At 39.9% G+C, this 23378-nt stretch overlaps 1 protein-coding gene across 1 annotated transcript; it reads right to left on the bottom strand.

The window, feature by feature from the left end:
- Positions 1–11426: 11426 nt before the first annotated feature.
- Positions 11427–22622, bottom strand: ADAD1 (adenosine deaminase domain containing 1). Its single transcript, XM_037399456.1, has 11 exons — positions 22574–22622; positions 21197–21373; positions 20747–20914; positions 20128–20196; positions 19430–19555; positions 18551–18674; positions 18175–18345; positions 16306–16532; positions 14687–14924; positions 14039–14171; positions 11427–12927 (listed from the first exon to the last, which is right to left on the bottom strand). The coding sequence occupies exons 1-11, from the start codon at positions 22620–22622 to the stop codon at positions 12814–12816; spliced, it is 1596 nt and encodes a 531-aa protein (XP_037255353.1). The 3' UTR covers positions 11427–12813.
- Between the last annotated feature and the right edge of the window lie 756 nt (positions 22623–23378).

The raw sequence follows: 23378 nt of genomic DNA, 5'->3' as shown, positions 1-23378 counted from the left end.
AGATTCTACAAGAGGTGGTTTTACATCCTGCAGAGAATCATGCCAAGCAACACAGCCAAATAAAACTGAAAGTGACAGCCCACGTCACCGAGATCTGCTTCCTCCTTTCACAGACTGTTCAAAAACAGTCTAGACCAGGAGGTTCTACAGAACAGCTGCACAGGCCACTATCACTGACCACAAAACACTACCCACAGTACGACGAACTTAAAGCCTGTAGTACAAATTGAAAAACAAACAGAATATTACACAGGAAAAATATAGGAGTGAGAACAGTGGCAGTGGTAGCTTCCTGCAAGAAGAAAATTTGTTATGGGACTGTCTGTAACATGTACGGGGCAAAGGGCAAAAGCCAATAATCTTACCACTTAGCTCAGAGCACATGAATAGTATATCCCAGACTGACATTGAGCAAGCTTAACAGAATGAGAGCAGTGCATCCTGTCTGAACACCAGGAATAACAAATCTAACAGTGCTTCAAGGCAAAGGGAAAAGTCCTAATGTTCAGTTAAGACTTAAACATTTCTCTACAAAGTGAAATGAGAAGATCTCATAGCCTGAAATCAATTCTGTATACAGATGTTAAGACCCAAAAACTGAAGAAAGAAGGCCTCACATTCCCAGCTCTCACCGACTGCCTTACATGTCTTGCAGTGAATATTAAAGCTCACTGGTAGAAACATTTGAAAGTAGCAAATTAAGTCTGGGGTTTTTGCTTAAATATTGAGCTTCAAGTCACTTAACACCTGTGCTGGAAACTAGTCTGTGTGGCACTGTGTTGTACAATCTTTGCTCAAAGCAGCTAAAATCTTGCATAAGAAATATTTTCAACCGTTTGCAGATGTTTGATACAGTAAGCTCATTAAATCAATCCATGATTTACTACAAAACCAGTCTGTTTGCAAGTGTTTAAAGGCATGTTTGAAAATCATTCAATTTGTAAAAATCTTCCACTCAGCTATAGTACTAACTGCACAGGCATATTGTATGTTGAAAGTTATTTTGAACTACGTGAAAACATATTAGAAAAATTTCACATGGAACAAGATATTGACTCCCGTGTAGGATAGCCTGCTTACAGTTTACAGGTATTACACCACACACAAACACACCAGATCTCAAAACTGGATGAAATCTGAATTGCTGTGTTGCTCAACAGAATAAAGATTAAGGTACTACTTTTTCTAAAAAAATATAAATTCTGATCTAAAACTAAAGCTTTTTTTTTTTACAGAAGAATGTCAGATTTTAGAAATATATTTAAATATCTAGCCAAATATGCCTGTGCATGCATTCACAGTTACTAACTTTATAATGATGGTGTCTGTATATAGTAAGGGGACAATCCAATTCGAAAACTTTTCTCTTCATGTCATCCAGATGTGAAGTACACTGCCACTTCACTACATAAAAGTTAAACCCAAAAATTTCTGACTTTCAATTAAAAATTCAGTGGGTAAAAATCAACTCATTAGGAATTTCATTTTATTACAAGTTGATACTTGTATTACTCTTTCTTATTAATATCACAAGACCTCAAAGGCAGAGCTAAAATCTAACTGCAGTCTGGAACAGGAGTAATCCATTCCAGAGCTGCATTTTTAAAAAACATGTCAACATCTCTCCAAGTTCATATGAAAAAAATCCAATATAGGCAACCACATAATCTTAGATCTACACCAGAAACCTCTCAAAAAACCCCAACCAACCGACACCAAAACAAATAACTTAGATCTACACCAGAAACCTAAAAAAAAAAAAAAAAAAAAAAAAAAAAAAATCAGGACTAAAAGGTCAGGCTGCATACCACAAGACAAAGTAACCATTTCTGTATCTAACCTTTACCAGTAGCCTTAGCTAGTTTTCCATTCTCCTCAGATGCAGAAATATTTCTGTGGGTTCTCATTTCTATCTCAACATATTTTATCATGACCAAGAATGGAAATGTTAATATTTGAGACTTGCATAACAATCCGTGTACTGCTATTTCTTCAGCAAGGAAAATGTAAACATGTTAGCCTATTGGTTGTATCCATGTTATTCACCTTATGTTCAGTCTAAACTTGTCTTTTAAAGAAAAGTTTATAGACTTCTTGTCATTTGATCAATATAAAACAAGTGAAAACTAGCACTCTGATATTTTCCTGAACATGAAGACAGCCCAAAAGAAGTTTTTAATCCACAGATTTTTTAAATATATATTTTTTTTTTGGTTAAGGTTTCAATTCTGTTTTGGCTATTTGATTATGCAGGTAGGGCCACTCATTTGGAAACCACTTAAGGAGAAATTGAAAATAAGAAAACAGCAACAGGAAATCATGAGAAGAGCATTAAAAAGTTCTAGGGGAAAATGGTCATATTATTGGTATAGCATTGCAGTCTGCAGAAGCAGTATCACAATGAAAAAAGTGGAGGTTCACAAGCAATGCTTCCTGGACTGACCAGAAGCCTCTACAGGAGACATTCCTGCATGTCTTGCATGCTAAAAGATTTGAGAACATGGTGGGTTTCACCAGCCTGCAGCTCATTGCTCTTACATAAGGCTGTGTAAGCACTGAAAATAAGGAAAATAAGCCCACAACTCTGGTATTCAGCCAAAACACCAGTGTTCTAGCTTCCTTGGGCCCCCTCCCTTTGGAATACACCCTTGTTCTGTACCTTCACCTTTGTGCAATTCCTTTGCAATGCTGGGCTCCCATGTTTATACTGGTTCTGATCACATACATACATGAAAATGGCATTCTGAGACACTAACTGCACACAAGATTATTGGCAGTTTAAATTTACAACATATGCTGAGCTTCTAAAGGTTTTATCTTAGCCAGCAGGACCATTTGACATCTTTGCTCTAATAGTAGCCAATCCAATAAGCAAAACCAGTCAGGAATTTCTTACCAGTTGTTCAAAGATTGAGTCCACAATTACAATTTTGCCGTTGTACGCATCTGCCTAACTAACAGCTCCAACTATTTGGACATCCAGGAATTTAGGTGAGAAATGAAGCTTCAGTATATCTAAGCAACCTACTTCAGCATGAAGAGCTTATGTCAAGCATGAGGTACAATGCTCATGGGGGAAGAAAAACACATATGCTGGGTTCCCTAAAAGTAACCTCACACTGACTTTCCTTTTAATTACAGCACACCAGTCAGGTGTTGTCAGATGTTTTTTTGTGCCAGGCTGCTCTTCACCACACTGGGAAACCCTCTGTAAAATGAGGGTCATTAATCTACATCAAGGTGACCGTAAGTCAAATTTATTTCTTTTCAAGTGAAGTTCAGCACCTTTGATGTATCTGCCTATCACCTGTACCTATAATGAAAACAGATGCGTGTGTACACATGATCAGCCAAAGTGTCTCAAAACAATTATTTCTATCCCCCAAACTATACAACAGAAATATCTGCTTTGGAAGTGATCTCCCTTCCTGTGCTTTGTAATCAGACAATACATACTATGCATCTCTTCTGATTTGAATTCCTTGTGTTAATAGTATGGAAAAAACCCCTTCAATTAAAAGCACTGAAGCAAAACATGAAGTTTTCATTTGGAGAAACCACAGGAGGCAGCAAAGACAGCAGATTTGATCATGTATAGTACTACACGGCCAAATAAATAAGTAAATACTAAACAGGTTCATTGAAATTCCTTTAGCTTTAGAGACCTCTGACTATTAGTCACTGCTTTATTATGGCAAATAGTTGAAATAAAAATAGAATGATACAAAAATAATATCCAGAATATTTTAAAATGTTTTTGCACTGCATTATTTAGCGATTGACCTAATAACGGAATAACTATGAGAAATATATTTTGATTACTTTAATTATAAGAAAGTTAGAAATGTATTAAATCACCAAAATATATTTCCTACATGAAACAGTAAAATTATTTGAAAAGCATTGAATTGGCACTATTTTTTACCCACAATAAAGCTGTTTATAACAGGAAATGTCACATTGTATTCGATACTGAAAAGGCAGCATCGAAGTATCAGGGTAGCAGTCGCACTTACTCATCAGGCCATCGATTTATCATGTTTTTGTACATGCAGAAAGATACCACTAGATGTCAGCATTAACTTTCGGCAACACACAAACGAACCCGTTAGTTTCTATTTAGCGGTAACTACAAACCCTAAGTAGCTCTTGAAGTCCAAAATGAAAGGCAAGTTTTCCTTAAGGGAAACATTTAACCTAAAAATTGATCCCGCAACTATTTCAGGATCAGGGCTACATGGCTGGCACAACTTAATTTGTTGAACTAGATTTAGAATTACAAAGTAATTCCACATTCATAGCCTTAATAACTGAACATTTAATACACATAAAACGCTTAATTTTATTCAGCTGTAGCTAAGAAGCAGCCAAGCCCACAGCCTTATAGCTTCTGTTGTGTGTACTGCAATCACTACTCATAAGCCCGCTGCTGCTACTAAATTTACCAGAATTTTATCTAAATAACATAAGGAGTAACATGTGGACCTAACTGCATCTTAACAGTTTTATAACAGCAATTCCTGCCAAATTTGGAGTTGCATCACTGACAGTGGTGAGGTACCTGACAAACACGGCTTATTACTCCTAAGATACAAGCCTTAACCTTCCCCAAGACTGACCACAAACTATTTATCTTATGATTTTCTAGAGGCCGATTCATTAAATTTATGCAAAAAAACAGAAAGCTGCAAGCACTTGAGACTTTTTTGACAACTGACAAAGTATCTGAGAATTTCTCTCCTGATTCAGTTAAGTGTTTCTTCTACTTGCTTACTGCCATGAGAATACATGCCTTACTAAAATGCCTTTGTTTTTTCCTTTCTGAATTCTTGTGCTTACCTGTAGAAGCACGCAGGTCTGAACACCAAATATGAAAGTCCCCAATGTAGGAACAATGATAGTGGAATCTAAAGTTTTACACTGCTCTTCAAAGCAAGTTATGAAATTGATTCACACACGGTAATGGCAAATTGTTTTGAATTTGCAGTGTAGGTAGTGGAACATTTTTGGACTCAGACAGGTTTGGGTATTTAAGAGGACATCGATTGAAGGAAACAGTGGTGAATAATTTTGGTTTAGTAAGAGCAAAGTGTGTTGCAAATGGTATGCAAATCAGAAGGAATTCTATCCTTTGATGCTCCCCTACAGTGTAAGCCTCATCAGGCTATTTTACTACCCTTTTATTATTTGCCCAATCCTATAGGTAGAAGTGAAACTTGGTTTTCATTTTTAGAGAAAATTTGGGTCTCAGCAGATAAAATAAACTGAATGTTATCACTTCATTTGTGCATGCAATCAGGAATCAACACCCTAGAATCTCACTAGTTTTTCAGATATCAGTTCTTCATATGACATTTTTGCTACTTATAAGGAAAATGATCTGACCATTAAATCTGTAGCTTTAATAGTTTTCCTAAGCAGATTATTGTAAAGATGTTCTCCATTCTCAGTGAGTATTTCATAAATTGAGTGTTAAGTCCTTTAGCACAGACAGTATCTGAATTTATATAGCACCTTACAACCTTCAACTCTGGGCATTACCGTAGTATTAATGCTGGTGAAAGAGTAAATTTTGAAACTTAAAAAAATCTGCAAAAGATCCTGAGGGCAAGTTCTATAGTCCTAAAGTCCAAGAACACTTTAAGGAGTGCAAGAGCACTGTGCTGGTTTACCTAAGTTAGAATAGTTGGAGGTATGTAACCACACAGCAAAACTTTCTGAAGCAAATGGTGCTTCTTTGACCTAACATGTTCAACCTCCAAATAAGTTCTGCTACCAAGGCCATTACTGTAGGTACTCAGGAGACAATAGGGAAGAGATAGCAAATCCTTCAAACTGCAAATTAAAGCACTTCTGTCAAATAGCAAGGCAATTCACAGTACAGTTCTGTAACTTGTCTGCCTTACAGATCAAGTCAGAGGTGAATGGCCAAAAAAAAAAAAAAAAAAAGGCCCAGACAAACTATTTACAAACCTAAAAATAAAGGGATTCAAATCTTTTAATTGTCTTTTAAGTCACCTGGATGATTTTTGCTACAAACAGTTCTCAGGGGAAAAGACGGATACATTTCACAGAATCTAGGCTTTTAAAACTGAATATTATGCCTTCACATAATGCCTTTTCAATAGGTAATTTATACTATAACTACAAAAACCAAGCCGCTGCGCATTTCGCCAGTATTGCTGATTGCAACCATTATGCACAGATGACCTGGGTTCTCAGAAAACATGAACTTGCCTTTAAATGGACCTTACATCAGGACTAAAACTTTGGGGTAAGAAAGCCTTATTACTTTTTTGCATGTTAGTCCAATTAAGTTGGCAACTTACATAAATATGACAGCTAATGACCTTCCCTCCAAACAAGCTGAGATTGTTTTAAAAAAGAATTCTTGAAGCTACAGCCTTAAAACCACCAAACAGTGAGACAAGCCAGAAAGCTCTGAATCAGGACCACGAAATATAAATTTTTTGTATATTTTTCTTTAATGTAGTTGGTCATATTCCAGCACGAACAAGGTATAAAGATTCTTTGAAATCAAGAATGAACACCTGCTCCAAAGGAACCTGACATTTTGCTGTACTCCATTTGTATTGCACTGTTCTGGTGTCCTAGAGTGGAAAAATAAATACTCCTGTGCCTGTCAGTAGGCAAGAATTAGAAATATGACCTAGAGTATGGTATTCTCTGCTTCACAGAGCTCTATATGGACTAGAAGAGGAAATAAGTTATATAGTGCTGGAGTTCCATTAGCCAATGTTAAGAAATGAAGGCTTCTGCTGACTATTCTGTCAGAAGTGCTGGGTCCAAGATTACTTTGCCTAGAACCACTTCTGACCAGTGGACATTGCTGTGAGTACAAACATTTACAGCCAGAATTACTTGACCCTGAACACTGCTTGAAATTAGATTAACATCCTCATCAGCCATTATTTTATTTCTGACTGGAGTGCGATCTTGGATCTCAGACTTTCTTCCTTGCCACTCAAACACTTCCTAAAAGACAAAATTTGTTAGGAAAGCCCTTTTTTTAAATAAGCATTTTCTGCTGAAAACTGTCACAAAACACCCCACCTGCTCCATATTTTAAATACAGGCTTCCATGCTATGTGGAAAACCGCTGCTACAAGGTACCAGATTGTTTGTTTTTCAGTGTGCTGTTTCTCCACTCACTTTAATACGTGACCAGTCACCCAGGCTAGATTTCATTACCACTCTGTGGCTTAGTGCTCTCTGCTGTCTGGCTTTCAGCCTCTAGATACATCCAATAGGATGTGCTAGGCTTATGCATTTAGGTGAAAGGCAGCAGCAGCTTCCTTGGCCTTAAAGCTTCTTCTCATCTTCATTAGTGTAACAGTCCTTTCCCCAGCATCTACCTTTTTGTAATCCTGATTAAGAGCAATGCTTCTAGTTTATGACGCAATGCAGCCACTGATACTCAAATGGATTTCTGTTGGGTTAGAAGCAGATGAAAAATCTCGTTCAGAATAACACTCTAAACAGGACGTTTTTATTGTTAGTTATTTCACTGCTCCCTACCCTAAGACTACTGTGTAGGTACATTTCCTTATTGCAGATGCAGTTTTAATGAGATAAAGAGTACTATCAGAGCACCCACCTTCCTGCTAAACTTGCCATTTACAGAGATCAGAGTAATATACCTGTTTGTCTCTCATCATGGCACAAACTATTCGGTAGGTACAGCAGATATAATACTTTTCAGAAGCAATGCGCTTACTGCACAGGTCACAAAACCCTTCCCAACTTTTTGGTCTTTGGCAAGGAGAGAAGACCAACACTCTCAAAATGGTAGCTGAAAATAAGCAGCTACCATCAGAATATCGATTTGGCCTGTGGCTCATTCCTTCGCCAGGCCAAGAAATATTTGGATGATCAAATGCAGGGTGCAGGCCAGGTAAATTGCCTTGGCAGCCTAAGATATGGCCCACAGACTATATTCTATGTTTATCTAAAGTGATATTATCTAAATATCACTATATTTATGTGAGTGTAATGTTACGCAGGAAGTGCAAGCAAACATCTGTGCATAGATAAAGCCTGGTAAAAGCTAACAACATCTTTTACTTTTTACTTTTACTTGGAGCTTTCATATTTTTCCATTACCCAAACTATTTACAATACTTCAGATTTTAACTAAAGCTTATGAAAAACCTTTTCCTTTCCTTCAGTCTTACGACACTTCAATTTTTCCTTCTAAAATAGCATCTGTCAGAGACTAAAAGCGTTGTGCAAAAAAGTAAAAAAATACTTTCCTATCCAAAACATGTGAACGTAAATTTACTGAATTATCATAGTTCACCTGCTACTTCTATTTTTGAAGATTACATCTCATTCAGAATTTCATTCAGAGTGCTTAATGTCAGATCAAATCTTGCCCAGGAAGAGTTTCATGGAAACAGATTGCTTGTGCATAAAGATATACATTACAGGGTGTCTCACTCTACCAGAACTTTACACACTTGCTCTAAGATCCAGGATATTCAACTAAATCCAGAAGTCTTAAGAACTGTCCTATTTAGTGAAATTAATCTCAGTTTTCATTTGGTACATGGCTTTACTTTAAAAATAAGACAAAACACTTTGAAAAGGTCAACACAGCTTTGAAGCAACCCATTGTGAACATTTAATCTTTTATTCTGTGCTAATAATCATTCTGGAAAATACTTTGAGCATAATATGCCCAGATGTGTATTAGATAATAATTTAAGATATCGTTCTCAAATGGTATTGTGAGCCACGCCTAAGAATAGAATCAGGAAGTAAAATATGAATGCCCTACTATGTTTTCTAAAGAAAGTAAATGAAGCTGCTGAATTAAGTCAAGATGGACAAGAAGTAAAATTAAATGTAACTCATGAAAAAAAAGAACTACAAATGTCCTATTATTATTTAGTGGAACATTTGCAAGCCACCATTCAAGATTAATCCATCATCAACAGAAATATTTTACTGAGGCAAGGACTTATAGCAAAGTCACCTTCATCGTTCACGGTGAAAAAGTCAATTGTCTTCAAATACATCACCACCAGTCACTCATGTTATTTAGCCTAAAAATCCCTGAACCCTGTTGCCAAGTACCACATTTTTAGATATACCTCAACAAAACAGTACTCCACCTGTTAAGCAAATATTATGTCTGTTTTAGAGTTCACCCTGTCTTTCAAAGGTAATGTACAACTAAAAAAGTCCTGATAAAGAAAAGGGACAGATAAAAATTAAATCAGTGCATGCTTTACTTACCTTTTCCCCCTTGTGTACTTTTGGTACCTCTTCTATTACTGCGCACACTAGGTGGCAGTTACTAGCAAAGACAAGAAAAGTAATCTGGAATTCCACATAAAGCATCCATTGCTTTCTAAATGTGGAACTCAATAGTCTTCAGACTTTATCTGTAATTAGAATACATCACTGCATCCTTTATGTTATGAAACTTACACAAAAAATATTCTTTAATTGCAATGTAAGGATCTTCAACCAAGCACAAACATTTGCAACTACGAACATCAAATCTAGTCTCTCACTTGTTGATTCTATTGGCTCCTGAAATCCTGTACGTGCTGAAAGGTCATGCTGGCAAAAACTCTGAACAGTGCAATACAACCAGTCATTGCTCTTCAGGTGAGTCACTAACTGTGATATTAAAAGGTCAAGCTGAAAGTAATACATGATATAACTAAGGGTAATCATCATCTTCCATCCAAAGCAGGACAGAACACAGGAGACATATTTATTTATATATATATAAAGTGCCTATCCCCACATTGATAAACATTCTTTGGAACCACTCTTGACAGCTAAGGTAAATGACCAGGAGTCAGTCTGTTAGTACCTCAGCACCTCTCTTTCCAACCAATTAAAAAAAAAAAAAAAAAAAAAAGCCACAAGACTTTGCTGCCAGCCTGCCTGGCTGGTGTTTAACACTGCTACTCCATCAGAGTTATTTTCAGTTAAAACAGGAGATGGCCAAATGCAACTCACGTGACAAGGTTTCGATAGTAGGGGGTAGCTTCTGTGAGAAGCTGCTAGAAGCTTCCCCTATGTCCAATGGAGCCAATGCCAGCCAGCTGCAAGACAGACCCACCACCGGCCAAGGCCAAGCCCATCAATGACAGTGGTAGTGCCTCCAGAATATCATATTTAAGAAGGGGGTAAAAAACCCCTGCACAACAAACTGCAGCCAAATAGAGGAGCGAGAGCAGCAACTCTGCAGACACCCAGGTCAGTGAAGAAGGGGCAGGAGATGCGCCAGGTGCCGGAGCAGAGATTCCCCTGCAGCCCGTGGGTGAAGCCCATGGTGAGGCAGGCTGTCCCCCACAGTCCATGGAAATCCACAGTGGTGCAGATCCCCACCTGTGGCACAGGGAGGACCAGGGGCTTGTCACTAGGGGTGTGGCTACCCCACCCTGTGTTCTCAGCCCTACCTGAGGCATCTCAGCCACAGGTGCCACATGGCCCAGCCTGGCCTCTGTTCCTACAGGCAAGGCGCCTGGGCCAGTCCGCTGCTGGCCCTTGGGCACCACAGAGCTGCTGCTCCCAGTTTGGGCTGCACAGTTCCTGAGCCAAGGGAGCAGTGCCCACACTTTCTCTCTCTAAAAAAAAGACATGGCACTTTGTCCACACGAATTGCCCGTTTTTCAAGTGTCTCACCTATCCTACCTGTTACAAGAACAATGGAAATGGGGCTGTCCTGGTTGCTTTTCCTTGAGCCTTCTGAAGTTTGCTATTGTGCTTTGAAACTGTTGTTGGCAATTGCCGCTTGTCTGATTTGAGTCCGTTACAACAGTTTTTCCTTTCATGTGCCACCTTGCTTTCTTTGGTGAAGCCTCTCCAACTCCCAGCAACACACTGGTATTTTAAAGTTACAATGTTGTAACAATTGAAAGTGACGCGTTTCATATCACTCAAAATCTGGCTATAAACAGTCTTTGTCTTACTACTGGCTTATACCAACTGTTTATTTCTCATAGCCTTGATTTCTTAATGTTATTACACTCAAACACATTTTATCCGGGGAGGCGCAGGCTGCCCAGAGCAGCTGTGGGTGCCCCATCCCTGGCAGTGCTCAAGGCCAGGCTGGACGGGGCTGGGAGCAGCCTGGGCTGGTGGGAGGTGTCCCTGCCCATGGCACAGGGGCTGGAACTAGATGACCTTTAAGGTCCCTTCCAACCCCCACCAGCCCATGATTCTGTGATCTCTGTAGTGTTTGGGTTTGCTTTCATTCTAGCGCTAACATCAGCTTGCGTATTGCTCTTACCTTATTTCTAATTCATACACTCCTGAGAGAATTATGTGGTGTGCTTACTTCTTTCAGTCATCTTTGAATACAAGTCAAAACCCAAAAGCAGTATCCTTTTAGAAAGAAGACTTCAACTAGATGCACATGAAAAATACGCAATTCTCTTTACTTGCCAAAAGCATTTCACAAAGCTCTTCTTTCATTTTGTGCTGCAAGACTCCCTTCTGGTCAGTGGGAAGCAATGCTTGCTATAGCCACCGTGCACGCGATTTACAATGCAAGTTGAGGCAGAGAGTATTCCTTAACTCTTATGCTGTATTTCTCAGTTACTGAAAGATTTTGCTTGGGGTGATCCTAACTCCAGAGAGGGTTAGGTGGCCTCTTTAGTTACTTGGGTGTTTCCTTCAGCAAAAAAATGTGACAACTGCTATTTAGCGAGAATAGTGTAGCCTTCATTCACCGTCTATGTAATCTGTCATATCACGTAAGGAAGCGGGACAGTGACTCTGTTCTCAGCAGGGGACATCAGTTCCCCTCGGGGATGCAAGGAAGAGGCCAAGCTCTCAGCCAGCAACTGTTGGTACTTTGTGCTCACACACATGTCCCTGGCCTGTGCAACCGGCCACGCATGTATGTATGTATGCGTGATGTATACGTGCACTGTGCACATGTGCCTGCTGATCATACAGCTTCAGCCTCATTACTGGAACCACAGCACTCTTGCCTCTCTCAAGCTTATAGAATCATATGTTTTGAAATCACTGACGCAGCTGAGGAAAACCCTGGAGAGAACCCCTATGTGCCTACCTTTACTGGCTCAGTGCATTCTTGTGTATGCTGCTACTTCATCAAAGAACAATCCAGATCACACCATTTTATTTACAGACCTGACACCTTCAAAATACTTGAAAATCCACTACCAAAAATAGCAATTGTTACCAAGACATTACTCAACAGTTTTGTGATTCAAAGTTTCATATTTGAAAATACACAGATTATTTCTTAACCGTTCTGCAACAAATAATACATAGTGAATTTCAAGCCACTAGGCAAATATCCATGCTAAATAAAAAGTCTAGAAATGACTAGCAAAAAAGCACAGATCCCCCATTTTTGTTTTTGAAAGCAATTCTCAAATTAGTATACAATTTTTTAACGAAATCCAACTTCTGCTCATTTTTGAGAGCTATGAAAAAGGCAGGGAAAAAGAAGAAACAAATGCACAGCAATCCTGAAACTACCAGAAAAAAACCGTTGTTAACTCCACAGGGTGGTGTGGGAGCGAGGAAGCAGAAACAAGGTGGCATCGGGGGCCAAAAGAAAACAGATTTGCAAAGCTGTCAAGATACTCCTACCTATGAGGAAACATCAACTTTTGGAAAAGACTAAACTGTTAGAGATGGTTTAATATCTGCATTGAAATTGGCAAGAAACAGCTCTGGGATGATTTTTCTTGCTGTAAATACGAACCCTACAGTTGAACGTTTTACCGATCAGAATTACCTTTTACTGAAAGAAACCATCCAAACTGAATTCACATACAGTCCAGCTCACAGTCAGCCACTGAACTGTTCCACATCTGCAGACTTCACAATCCAGGATCCGTAACGATTTTGCTCTAAGTAGCTCTGCAGCAAATTTTTAGCTTTTTGGTACAATTCAGATTGAATCTAGAAAAAGAAAGATCTTGAAAGCTGTCAAGAATGGTTGTTAGAGACACCTGAGCTCTTTACTACCAGCATATAATACACACGAGCACAAACCTTGAAGAAAACAATACCTACAAATCTTACAGTTCTCTCAGCTGCTGACAGTGAGACAAAAGTGTTACAGACTCTAAAAACATACTCTTCTTATATGCCTGGATATTTACTGGGATGAGAGAATAGCTCTGTTGAACATTACTGCTTTTCAGCATCTTTAGAGTTCCAATACTACCTTGACACAGAAAATAAACACTTGCTATCATTCAGTGCAAATCTAAACACATAAACAAGCAGACAATTAGCAAGCCATTCTATTTTACGGTAGTTTTTGAATTATTTGAAAAATTATCTCTTGCACGTTCTAACAGGTGGAAAAAAAGATCCATACTTTATAAAAGCGTAAGTTTCACCTAACAATTCTGGAATTAAAATATCTCTCTTGAAGGAGATATATTCCTTTCCTCAAGGAGAGGAAAAACCTGGAAGCATACGAAGTATAAGATGAGCCTACATATGTCCAAGTAGGGAGAGAATCTAGTGAACTGTGTTCACAGCAATCAAGAATCGCAGTAGCTCCTTTAAATAATTTCTCTGTATTTTTATACCACAAAGGAAAGCCTGGGACCTATTGCTACTTTCTGATGAAGTAGTCCTACTTTCCTACTCCACTGTGACATAAGAATCCTTGACAAGACCACACTGTGGTAGAAAAGTATCTACATATGCATGAAACAAACATAAAGAGTAAGACTGAAAATGAATAAACTGCCTCCAACCTTCTTAATAGGAAACTATCTTACGTGACGAAAATGGGCAGCAACCTCCATACGCCAAGGCACAAAACACGGCAGATTTTCATAGAGAACGGTTCAAGATTATTCAGTAGATAAATTCTACTTGAAAACAGAAATGTCAGACATTCTCAGGCAAAGATTATAGGCACTATGAGAGATCCCACTGTTCAGGTAAAGTCATCAGCAAAATAGAAAGTCACCCCTGGCTACCAAATCAGCTTTGAGAGTAGCACTAAGAGACTCTTGCTAAAACTTCCTGCCTCTGCCACCCCCCAGCTTACCTTAGCTTCATGGTACATTGCAACTTGAAGCAAATCATTCCGTCCTGCTTCCTTAGCAAGCCATCTGAAGCGACTAAACATTGCTGCCTTGCAAAGGCGACTTGCCATATAAATACCAGTTTTGAATGGTGAACTACAGTCAAAATAAAGAGAGAATAATAAAACTCAGTAATACATTACAGGTATATTGCTTTGATCATTACAGGATTCCCCCCCTCTCCCCAATGCTTTGTGAATATGATCATATGATTCTACTTCCACTTTCAACACACAAAGCTAATGCAAATCAGCAGCTATGAGAATTTAAACAAGTCAACCAACAACTGTTTTCAAAAGTGGAATTCATCTGAACTAGGAAGCTTATTGTTTTTCTGTATTGTGCAAACTAAAACACTCAGTACCATAGACAATGGAATAAAGATACCTCAATTCAAAGAGCTATTTAATGTCATGTCTTGGTTTCTCACTGTAAAGTTACAAGATCTTTAAAATTGTATCTCATCAGGTCACGAAACACAGGAGAGTCTCTCTCATTTGGGTAATACTGTGGCCTCCACACATAGATTAAAAAAATCACTACTCCAGTGAGCTGGCACAAAACAATAAGGCTAACCATTATTTACAACATAACAAAGAGAAATTTCTAACCTTTCAATGGTTTTTCCATTTAATCCATCCACAACTTCCAGTGATCTATCTGGCAATGACCAATTCAAACTAAGAGACTTCTGTTTGAAGTCTACTTGAATCGGGTATGCAGCATTTACCATGTAAGTATGACATTTGTTGACCATATAAGGCATGGGAAGCTTTGATGTAAGTGTATCATCAACACGCTGGTTTATAGCTATTTCTAGCCCTCTTGTATCTTTGCAATTTCCATTTCCTATTAAGCAAAACAAAATCAAATTAAAAGAAGAAAAAATAAGAAAAAAATGAATGTAGATGTTTCCATTGGTCTACATAATATTCATTTTTCTACACAAAATTTGTGTTTGGAAGAACCAGTTCCAACATTCAGTTCATACAACAAAAACTGTTTCACAGTTTCTTCTCCAGAGGCATCATTATTTTCATGGGATGCCTCCTTTTTGGAACAATTATTCTTCATCAACTCTTTCCATTCCTTGCAGGAGACAGCATTAAAATAGAAGCTGCAACACAAACTTTCATGTTCTAGATTAGAAAATGTGCCAGTGAGTTTGCCCACATTACTCCATATCCAACAGTATTTCTGACTGCCGACTAACTAAGTATGCTTTGGTCCATAGCATCTCAAAGAACAGTCATAGAATTTCTATTAAATAGAAGGGCAATATATTATAGATCATTATGATTACTTTGAATACCACTTAAGTGAGCATATTAGAAGTGTTTCTATTTCTATTTAAAAGTGCCCAAATTTCCTCAGAAGGAACAGGCAGGCTTTCACCAGTTCTTGTAAGATCTTTTGGAGTGCTTCATAAACCTTGTTCCGTGCTAGAAAAAGAAAAGCTGCTACACCTTCCATGTCTGGGGAACTCAGACCATGTACCAAGTCTCATAGTACAAATATTAACAGGAACAAACACCTAAACATCTTCAGGATAATAGCCATTAATTTAATTCCAGCACATAAATAAAAGCTACTGAAATGACTTCTGATAATAGTACGGTCTTCCTGACTGCCGCTAAATCCTGAGAATTCACTTATCACCTTGGTAATCCCTATTCTTCAACATCTATTTGCATTAACCAATACCAAGGGGGAGGTGGCGGGGAGCACAGGCCATGAACACAACACAAAACTGAACAAAGACTTTGCAGTAGAGCTCGTAAGATACCCCAAGGTGAAACTGAGCACTTTCAGTTAAATACTGGCAGTTCTTCCACTGCTTGATTCTACAGTTACTTGACTTGTCACCTTAAAGTCACCATATTTGACTGAACAGTTGCCACAGCATGTGTCACACAGTATTTTCTCAACACCTAAAATTTAATTTGTTATAAAACAATGCTGAATTTCTTCTGTTACTCTAATACATAGTAAAGGAAGGGCAATCTAGCAAGCTAGAAAAAAACCGCATAAGGACAAAAAAGCAAGCCCGAGTTTTACATTAGAGCGTTTCAAAGATGAGCGGGAAAAACCCCACACTTAGTACCTTTTCAGGAAAATACTGTAATTCTTTAAAGAACCACCATGGTTTAGTTCATGTTTTATAAAATGTGGTCAAACTGGAACATGAAAACATACAAAGAAACCCCACTGAAATTCATATTATGCTTACCTACAAGAATACTGTTGATATACACTGGTTCAATGAAGTGACTCAGCAATGCTCCCTGAACACCAACCACTTCCCATTTTGTTAATTTGTCACTAGCTGACATACTGCTTGTCCTATCAGTTCTATGTGGACAACAAACAGTTAGGTAAATCTTGCCTTCTACAGTCACATGGAGGTTCAGTTCTTCACGAGCTTCATAAGCATAGATAGATCCTGGATTGAGATACCTAAATTAAGACAAAATGAATTTCAGTGAGAAACCACTCTAATCAGAGGTTATTGCAAAGTGGCACCTAATACCGTTTCTCAAAAAGCAATTATCAACAGGCACATTGCGTTCATTCAGTATGTGAAAATTTTAGAAGCACCACATTCAGCTGCTCAAGCGACTAGGATACTGAAGTTGGTGTTTAACTAAGAAATGGTAGTTCAACCTAATTGTGCAAACACTGAAAGAGATCAGCACATGCTGCAAACAAGCTATCACTTTGTGTCTGTACTACCACAGACGTTACTTGGATGCCGTTCATCTTTGGAAAAAGCAGCTGTAAGGTTGTTAATCCCCTTTAAAACAATTTACACTGCAATTCTTCAAAATATTTAAAACAAGGAGTTGCAACACATTAGGGAGACGAAACAGCAATTGTTCTGAAGCAAAACAAATTTTTCCTCCTTAACTACACAGGGATAAGAAGTCAAAGCCTGAAGCTTTGAGCTAACTCTCCCCAGTTTTATCATAACTTACAAAGTTATGATCACAGGTGCTTTTGCTTTACTACTTTATTAGAAAGCAAAAATTTAGTTCTGGCTTAAGTAACATACTACCACCTGTTCTAAGTGGTCATATTTTGCTACTCAGCGGACTGCTTGCAAGTAGCTCCCTTCTAAAAACAGTCTTTAAATAACTCTATACATAAGCAAACTGCTGTATAAGAATACTTCCCAGAGTTTGTTTCAAGAGAGCACAGACCAGAATTGCCAAAAAGCAAGAGAATAAGCACTGACACTGCGATCCATCAACTACAACAGAGCAGCTCACAAAGAGCACCCAGTCTCACCAGCTATTTCTGTGTAAGAGCAGGCTGTGAACTGAACATCATCTGAAGCCTTCTGCAGGTCTAACAAGAGGGGCTCCTCCCCCTGTCAGCACAGCTTGCAATACACTGCTCTACCTTCCCAGCACCCAAACACAGTATGAAAGCTGCTAGCTGTCTCACTTATACAAAAAATTTATGACTGGCTGATTTTCAGGGACATCATTCCACTGTACCACTGTAAGGGAACACAAAATAACGTTGCTCATAGTAACCTTGTAAAGCAGTGACTGCTGCTGCTAAGTGTCAAAGCTATTAAAGCCTTCAAAAATTTAACAAAAGTTTAGAAGTGTAAAGATAAGCATAGAAGTGTATTTGTCCCATCAAGTTTCTCTCGTTACCTTTTTTCTACAAAGCAGAGCAGGAACCTACTGCTTCAGTTCAAGGTTTTTTATAGCCTAGGCCCATGGTGCAAAGGATGACATTCAGTCACCACATCCACTTGCTCAGTGGTTAAATTAATGACTTATTAGTATTTTAAGAGTATCTTGGGAGGGGGGTTAACTGCTAAGTGGGTATCTGTAACAAACAAAGAATCGTTCTGAAGCTATAATCCACGTAAAAGGCTTCTGTATCGTCACATTGAGCTGTATCTCATACACTGATCACTATCACCCTGCACTATAATGCTTGCAAAACATGAAAAAAACCCACAGAATAGCCCCCCCCCATATTAGAAACATGTAACAAGGCATATTTTCCACACTCACAAATATGTTTGTCACTGCAGATAAATATTCCACTACAACACCTCTGAAAACACAAAGGCACTTACACCGGTGATTTTAACTGAGCCGTTCCTTTTGGAAGCTGATTTATGTAGAGATAGATAGCCGTATTTTGCTTTAGGGTAAGCAGCTTCGAGCCTGGTGGTGCGTGAAATACAGATTTTTCTGTCCTTGCTGGATTTTCATTATAGAACAGCAAAAGATGCCTATAAAAATATCTAAAAAGAAAGCATCAAGGCAAGCACAAAATACACTACTTAGTTTACAAATACACTGACATTCACATTTTATTCACACAATTTGAAAATAATCCAGAAGGTACTAACTATAAAATGCAAGTTCAGTTATACTGACATTTGTGAAAGTAAAACTGAGAACTGTCTGCAAGAGAACTGGTAAAACTATTTGTACACACATTCTTACCTAAGTAGAGAACGTCTTGCAGTAACAATGGCATGGCTGTCATGCAACACTCTTCCACAAGGTTGAAAGCACTGACTGTAATTACAGTCTCCTGTTCCTAAAGCTACAACTTCATGCCGTCCACCTCAAAAAAAAAAGCAAACCAAAGATAAAAAAACAACAAAACCCCACTGCATTTATTTTTACATGACTGTGGTGGGTTAAACTTGTCTGGCTGCCAGGTGCCCACCAAGTCACTCTCTCACATCCCCCATCCCCCAGCAAGTTAGACTCTATGATCTTTAAAGGTCTTCTCCAACCTAAATGATCCTATAAAAAAATAAAATAAAAAAGCTCATAGGTCAAGGCAAGCGCAGGCAGGTTGCTTGCCATTCACCACCATGTGCAAAACAGTCAGCCTGGGGAAGATTAATTTAATTTATTGCCAATTAAAGTAGGACAGTGAGAAACAAAACTAAAAGTAAAACCAGCTTCCCCCTACTCCCCCCTTCCTCCCAGGCTCAACTTCACTCCTGACTCCTCTACCTCCTCTCCTCCCTGCTTGAGCCGCGCAGGACTACTGGGAAGCATCCATTCCTACATGTTGTCTCTGTTGCTCCTTCCTCCTCACGCACCTTCCCCACTCCAGCATGTGGCCTATATAGCTGGTCTATAGAGCCTTGCTCCTCTTTTGAGGCAGCACAAGGAAACACTTATGTAGGTCTTGGATATTTGTACCACTGTAGCAGTTATACATTGTGACAGAGCCATCAGAACAAAGTATGTTAAAGAAGGAGAACTACCCCTTTACCAGCTCCAAAATGCGTTAATCTAAGGCTCTCTGGGAACACAAACAGCCTGTTTTCTGTCCCCCAACACTCACTATCAAAACAGACTTGCCTTTTTCAATGATGAAGGCAGCCAGTGAGCTGCCACAACTTCGGTACTCGGGATGCTTGGCAGTCAGTCTGTTAAATACTTCTTGAACTGTTTGTGGAAGTTTTTGATGTATAAGCTGTTCTCCTCCTAAATATAATAAAAGCCAGGAAAACACAAATTTGTCAGGCAGTGTGTTGTGGGGGGAAAGAGGACACACAGACACAGGACGATGACAATAGACATGATCAGTCGCTTAGCAAACTATAAATGTAAATACATGGTAGAAGCATATCAACACACTTTTGGGATTCTGAATACTACCACGATAGAGATGAATAAATAAAGAACAGGAATATCTGAACACTTTATGCTTTTATTATTCATGGTAGGACATCAGGAATGTGGATCAAGTCTGATCATCTACTTCACGCAGTATTTTGAGTAAGGACAGAAATTGTTTCCATCACAATCATTTCACCACTTGAAGCAATTTACTGGAGTTGTGTCTGATTGTAGACCCGACAGTCAGTCTCCTACTATAGTGACACTAATTCTTACAGCATTTTCAAAGACATGTTTACAATAACAGTAACTTCACTGAGATCAACTAAAGGTGTTAAAATGTTAAAAAGAAAAAAAAAGGGGGGGGCAGGGTGGCAGAGAAGCAAGCATTTGCTGGGTAGTTTGAATCAATAGAGAAGAACAAGACTACTCCTTACCAAAGCAGATCCTTGATACACAAACAGGGTTTGCTGGAGTCCAAGGCTCGGCAGGAATATGGGGAGGATCTAAGAATTCAACAAAATTTCAAACTGTGATGGAAATTCTAAATTTCAAACATGGATCTCACACTATTTCCAGAAAGTTAAAAGTTTCCAATTCTCTAAGAATTTTCTTTTGTGACTTTGAAATCCTTGTAAGCACAGAACCGTTTAGGCAGCAACCCTTAAAATAAGATAAATGTTATGGTAGCTCAATTCTTTTGAAAGTAGTAACTCAGTGTTGAAGACTTTTAATCACAAAAATTCAAAACCACATAGATCAACTCCACATTGCTGTTACCTAGTGAGTTGCAAATCAAGGACAACAGCAACAAATAAATTAATTCCTTCAGTATTCTGCACTCTGCTACAAAGTGATGCAACTCCTAATACACAAAAGACAACGGAAAAAAACAGTTTCAGAACCATACAACAAGTAGCTCTGCCTAAAGGATTCAAGAAAACTGACAGAGGCCCTGATACGGAAGCATTTAATAAAACTACACAGAGGTTTTGCATAGGAAAACCTTAAGCCATGCTTTTCAAGTTCTTATTAGGTATTGCTAAGAATATTTACCTGATTTTTCAAAAACCTTTGCCCCTCGATGTTCCAAGTTAAGTAGCTCATCAAGAGCCAGTTTAGCTGCATTGAATTTAGATTCCTTCTTGTTTTTCCCAAGTCCAGTCTTGTAGCAAACACCATCTATCACCGCACAAAAGGCAAAATAAGGACATATGATATTGCCTTTAAAGGAGGAAAAAACCCAGACATAATTAGTGACATTATTTTAATTATTCATCTGTAGCTTTATGTGCTTATATTCATTCCAGGGACAAGCAGAAAACAAGGAAGACAATTGTAGCAAAATACAATTCAAAGCTTTCACCTCCACAAGAACATTGGCAGCTTTCACTTTATGCACTTTTCACAGCATTCTGGTAGCAGCCAGAATTTTATATGATTCACCTGATCAAATTCTATACCTCAAGGACAAGCAAGTATTACTTTAAGAAATGAAGTACTTACCTGCCATGCCAGTTTCTTTCAGTTCCAGTTGTGCGTGGTGCATTTGCGCAAACTGATGCAAGGCAGATACTGGGTTCATTGCTCCCTGTTCATATCTTGCAATGAAGTCCTCAATGTCTTTCTTTGCAGGAAGTGCTGCCAATGGTGGAGCACAGGCTGCTTTCAAAATAAAAGGTTCTGAAACAAAATTTAAAAAAGGACTGAACACACTTGCTTTTTAGATGCTGCTTAGAAGAACAAAAACATTGACTCAAGCTCTATTGCTTTGTACTGATTTCTACACTGACACTAGCAATTCTGAAATGGCGCGTACCTCCTTTTTTAAAGCATCAAAGCTTTTACTTTGAGTACTAAATCTACTCTGAATACAATCAGATGTTACATGTCAAAAGAACATATATTCCCGTTCCCCTCCCTTGCAAACCAGCAACCAAATGGAAGTTGCTGATGGCAGATTCAAAACAATGGAGCCCATGGTTTTTCACACAAAACTGTGAAACTGTGCAACTCTGTGCCTTAAGACACCACAGAAGTTTTGGCAACCATGCACGCTATTCAAAAAGCAGGTAACTCATTCAAAGAAAAAGAAACACACCCACAAAGAACTGCTGAATACAGAAACAGCACCTCTGGCCAAAACATGGCAAGAGCTGCACTGCGCTGCACTCCCACACCAACGGTCCCCCCCACGCCCAATATTACCCACACCAGGAACCAGGACAGCGGTGGGGTGGGTTATTCCATCTGTCCTAGCACTGAGCCCTTACGCTCTTCAGTAAACAATGTGAAGCAATTCAGCCAAGTCATAAGAGGCTTCTACCAAATCTGAGGGGTCCTGAGGCAAACCTACTCTTCCGAGTTTTACAAGAAAGACAAATTCTTCCAAGGAGCACACTACTATCTGGACAGTTGTCTTTGATGTGGAGGTCTCCCATAGAATAACCAATTAACATTTCCTGCAGCATCTGCTTCTGTGAAGGAACGATGTGTTCTTTCAGATTTAAGAGAAAAAACCAAGTCTTTTTCGCTGTATCAACTCAAGGATGGATGGAATCTCCAGCCTCAAGACTACCACATACACACGCACAAGCACATCCCAGCCATGAACTAAAATAAACAGTTATCTCCAAGTGTCATCAATAGGTACCTTTACCTCGATACAGCTATTCAGAAAAGAAATAATTCAGAATACATCCTAGGGTATCTAGAACTGCAGTTAAAGCTGTTTTTCAATGAACTCTACGAAAATTCATGCAGCAGCACAACTCCTGTATTCTGGCAGCCTCTACAGCACTGTTAATGTACGACATGGAATTTGTAACAATGAGATGTTGCAGACTACCCTGCCTAACCCACAACAAATCTCTAACAAAGTACCAGCACGGAAGGACGGAGACAGAAGGTCACCCAATGCTGGAGAAGTCATTTAAGAAAATACTGTGGTAAAAAAGAGTGGCAGAGGGCTGCAACCTTAAAAAAAAAAAAAAGGTCGTTAAGTTACTTTCGCTAGCATTAAAAGTGCATTTCAATAGCTAATCCCTTCGTATCAACCTAAAGCCATACCTAACTTTTGCATCACCCCTGGTGCGGTGCCCCTGTGAGGCGGCTGCCGCTTGGGCCTCACAACAGCGGGCCGGGCGGGCTCCCTCAGCGGCGGCTGCCTGGGGGCCGCGGCGGGCCGGGCGGGCCCCCTCAGCGGCGGCTGCCTGGGGGCCGCGGCGGGCCGGGCGGGCTCCCTCAGCGGCGGCTGCCTGGGGGCCGCGGCGGGCCGGGCGGGCTCCCTCAGCGGCGGCTGCCTGGGGGCCGCGGCGGGCCGGGCGGGCTCCCTCAGCGGCGGCTGCCTGGGGGCCGCGGCGGGCCGGGCGGGCTCCCTCAGCGGCGGCTGCCTGGGGGCCGCGGCGGGCCGGGTGCCCCCCGGCGCCGGGCCAGGGCCGGGGGCGCCAGGGCTCGGCGGCCGCCCGCCGCCGCTGCTCATGCCTGGGCCGCCTCAGGAGGCCGGGCGGTGGAGTGACAGGACGCGGGAGCCGCGCCGCACACTGCGCTTCGCTTCTGGCAGCTCTTCCCTTTCGCCCTCCGCGACCCCGGCTCGGCAGCAGCCTTCCCTCACAACTCACGGCGCCCGGCCGCCAAGCGGCTGGAATTAAAAAGGGCGGCGGGACGGCTAGCCCTCGAGGGACCGAGG

This window comes from Falco rusticolus, chromosome 1, assembly GCF_015220075.1.
Source record: "Falco rusticolus isolate bFalRus1 chromosome 1, bFalRus1.pri, whole genome shotgun sequence".
NCBI lineage: Eukaryota > Metazoa > Chordata > Aves > Falconiformes > Falconidae > Falco > Falco rusticolus.
Note: the sequence above shows the minus strand (reverse complement) of the source record. Positions and strands in the feature narration are given on the sequence as shown.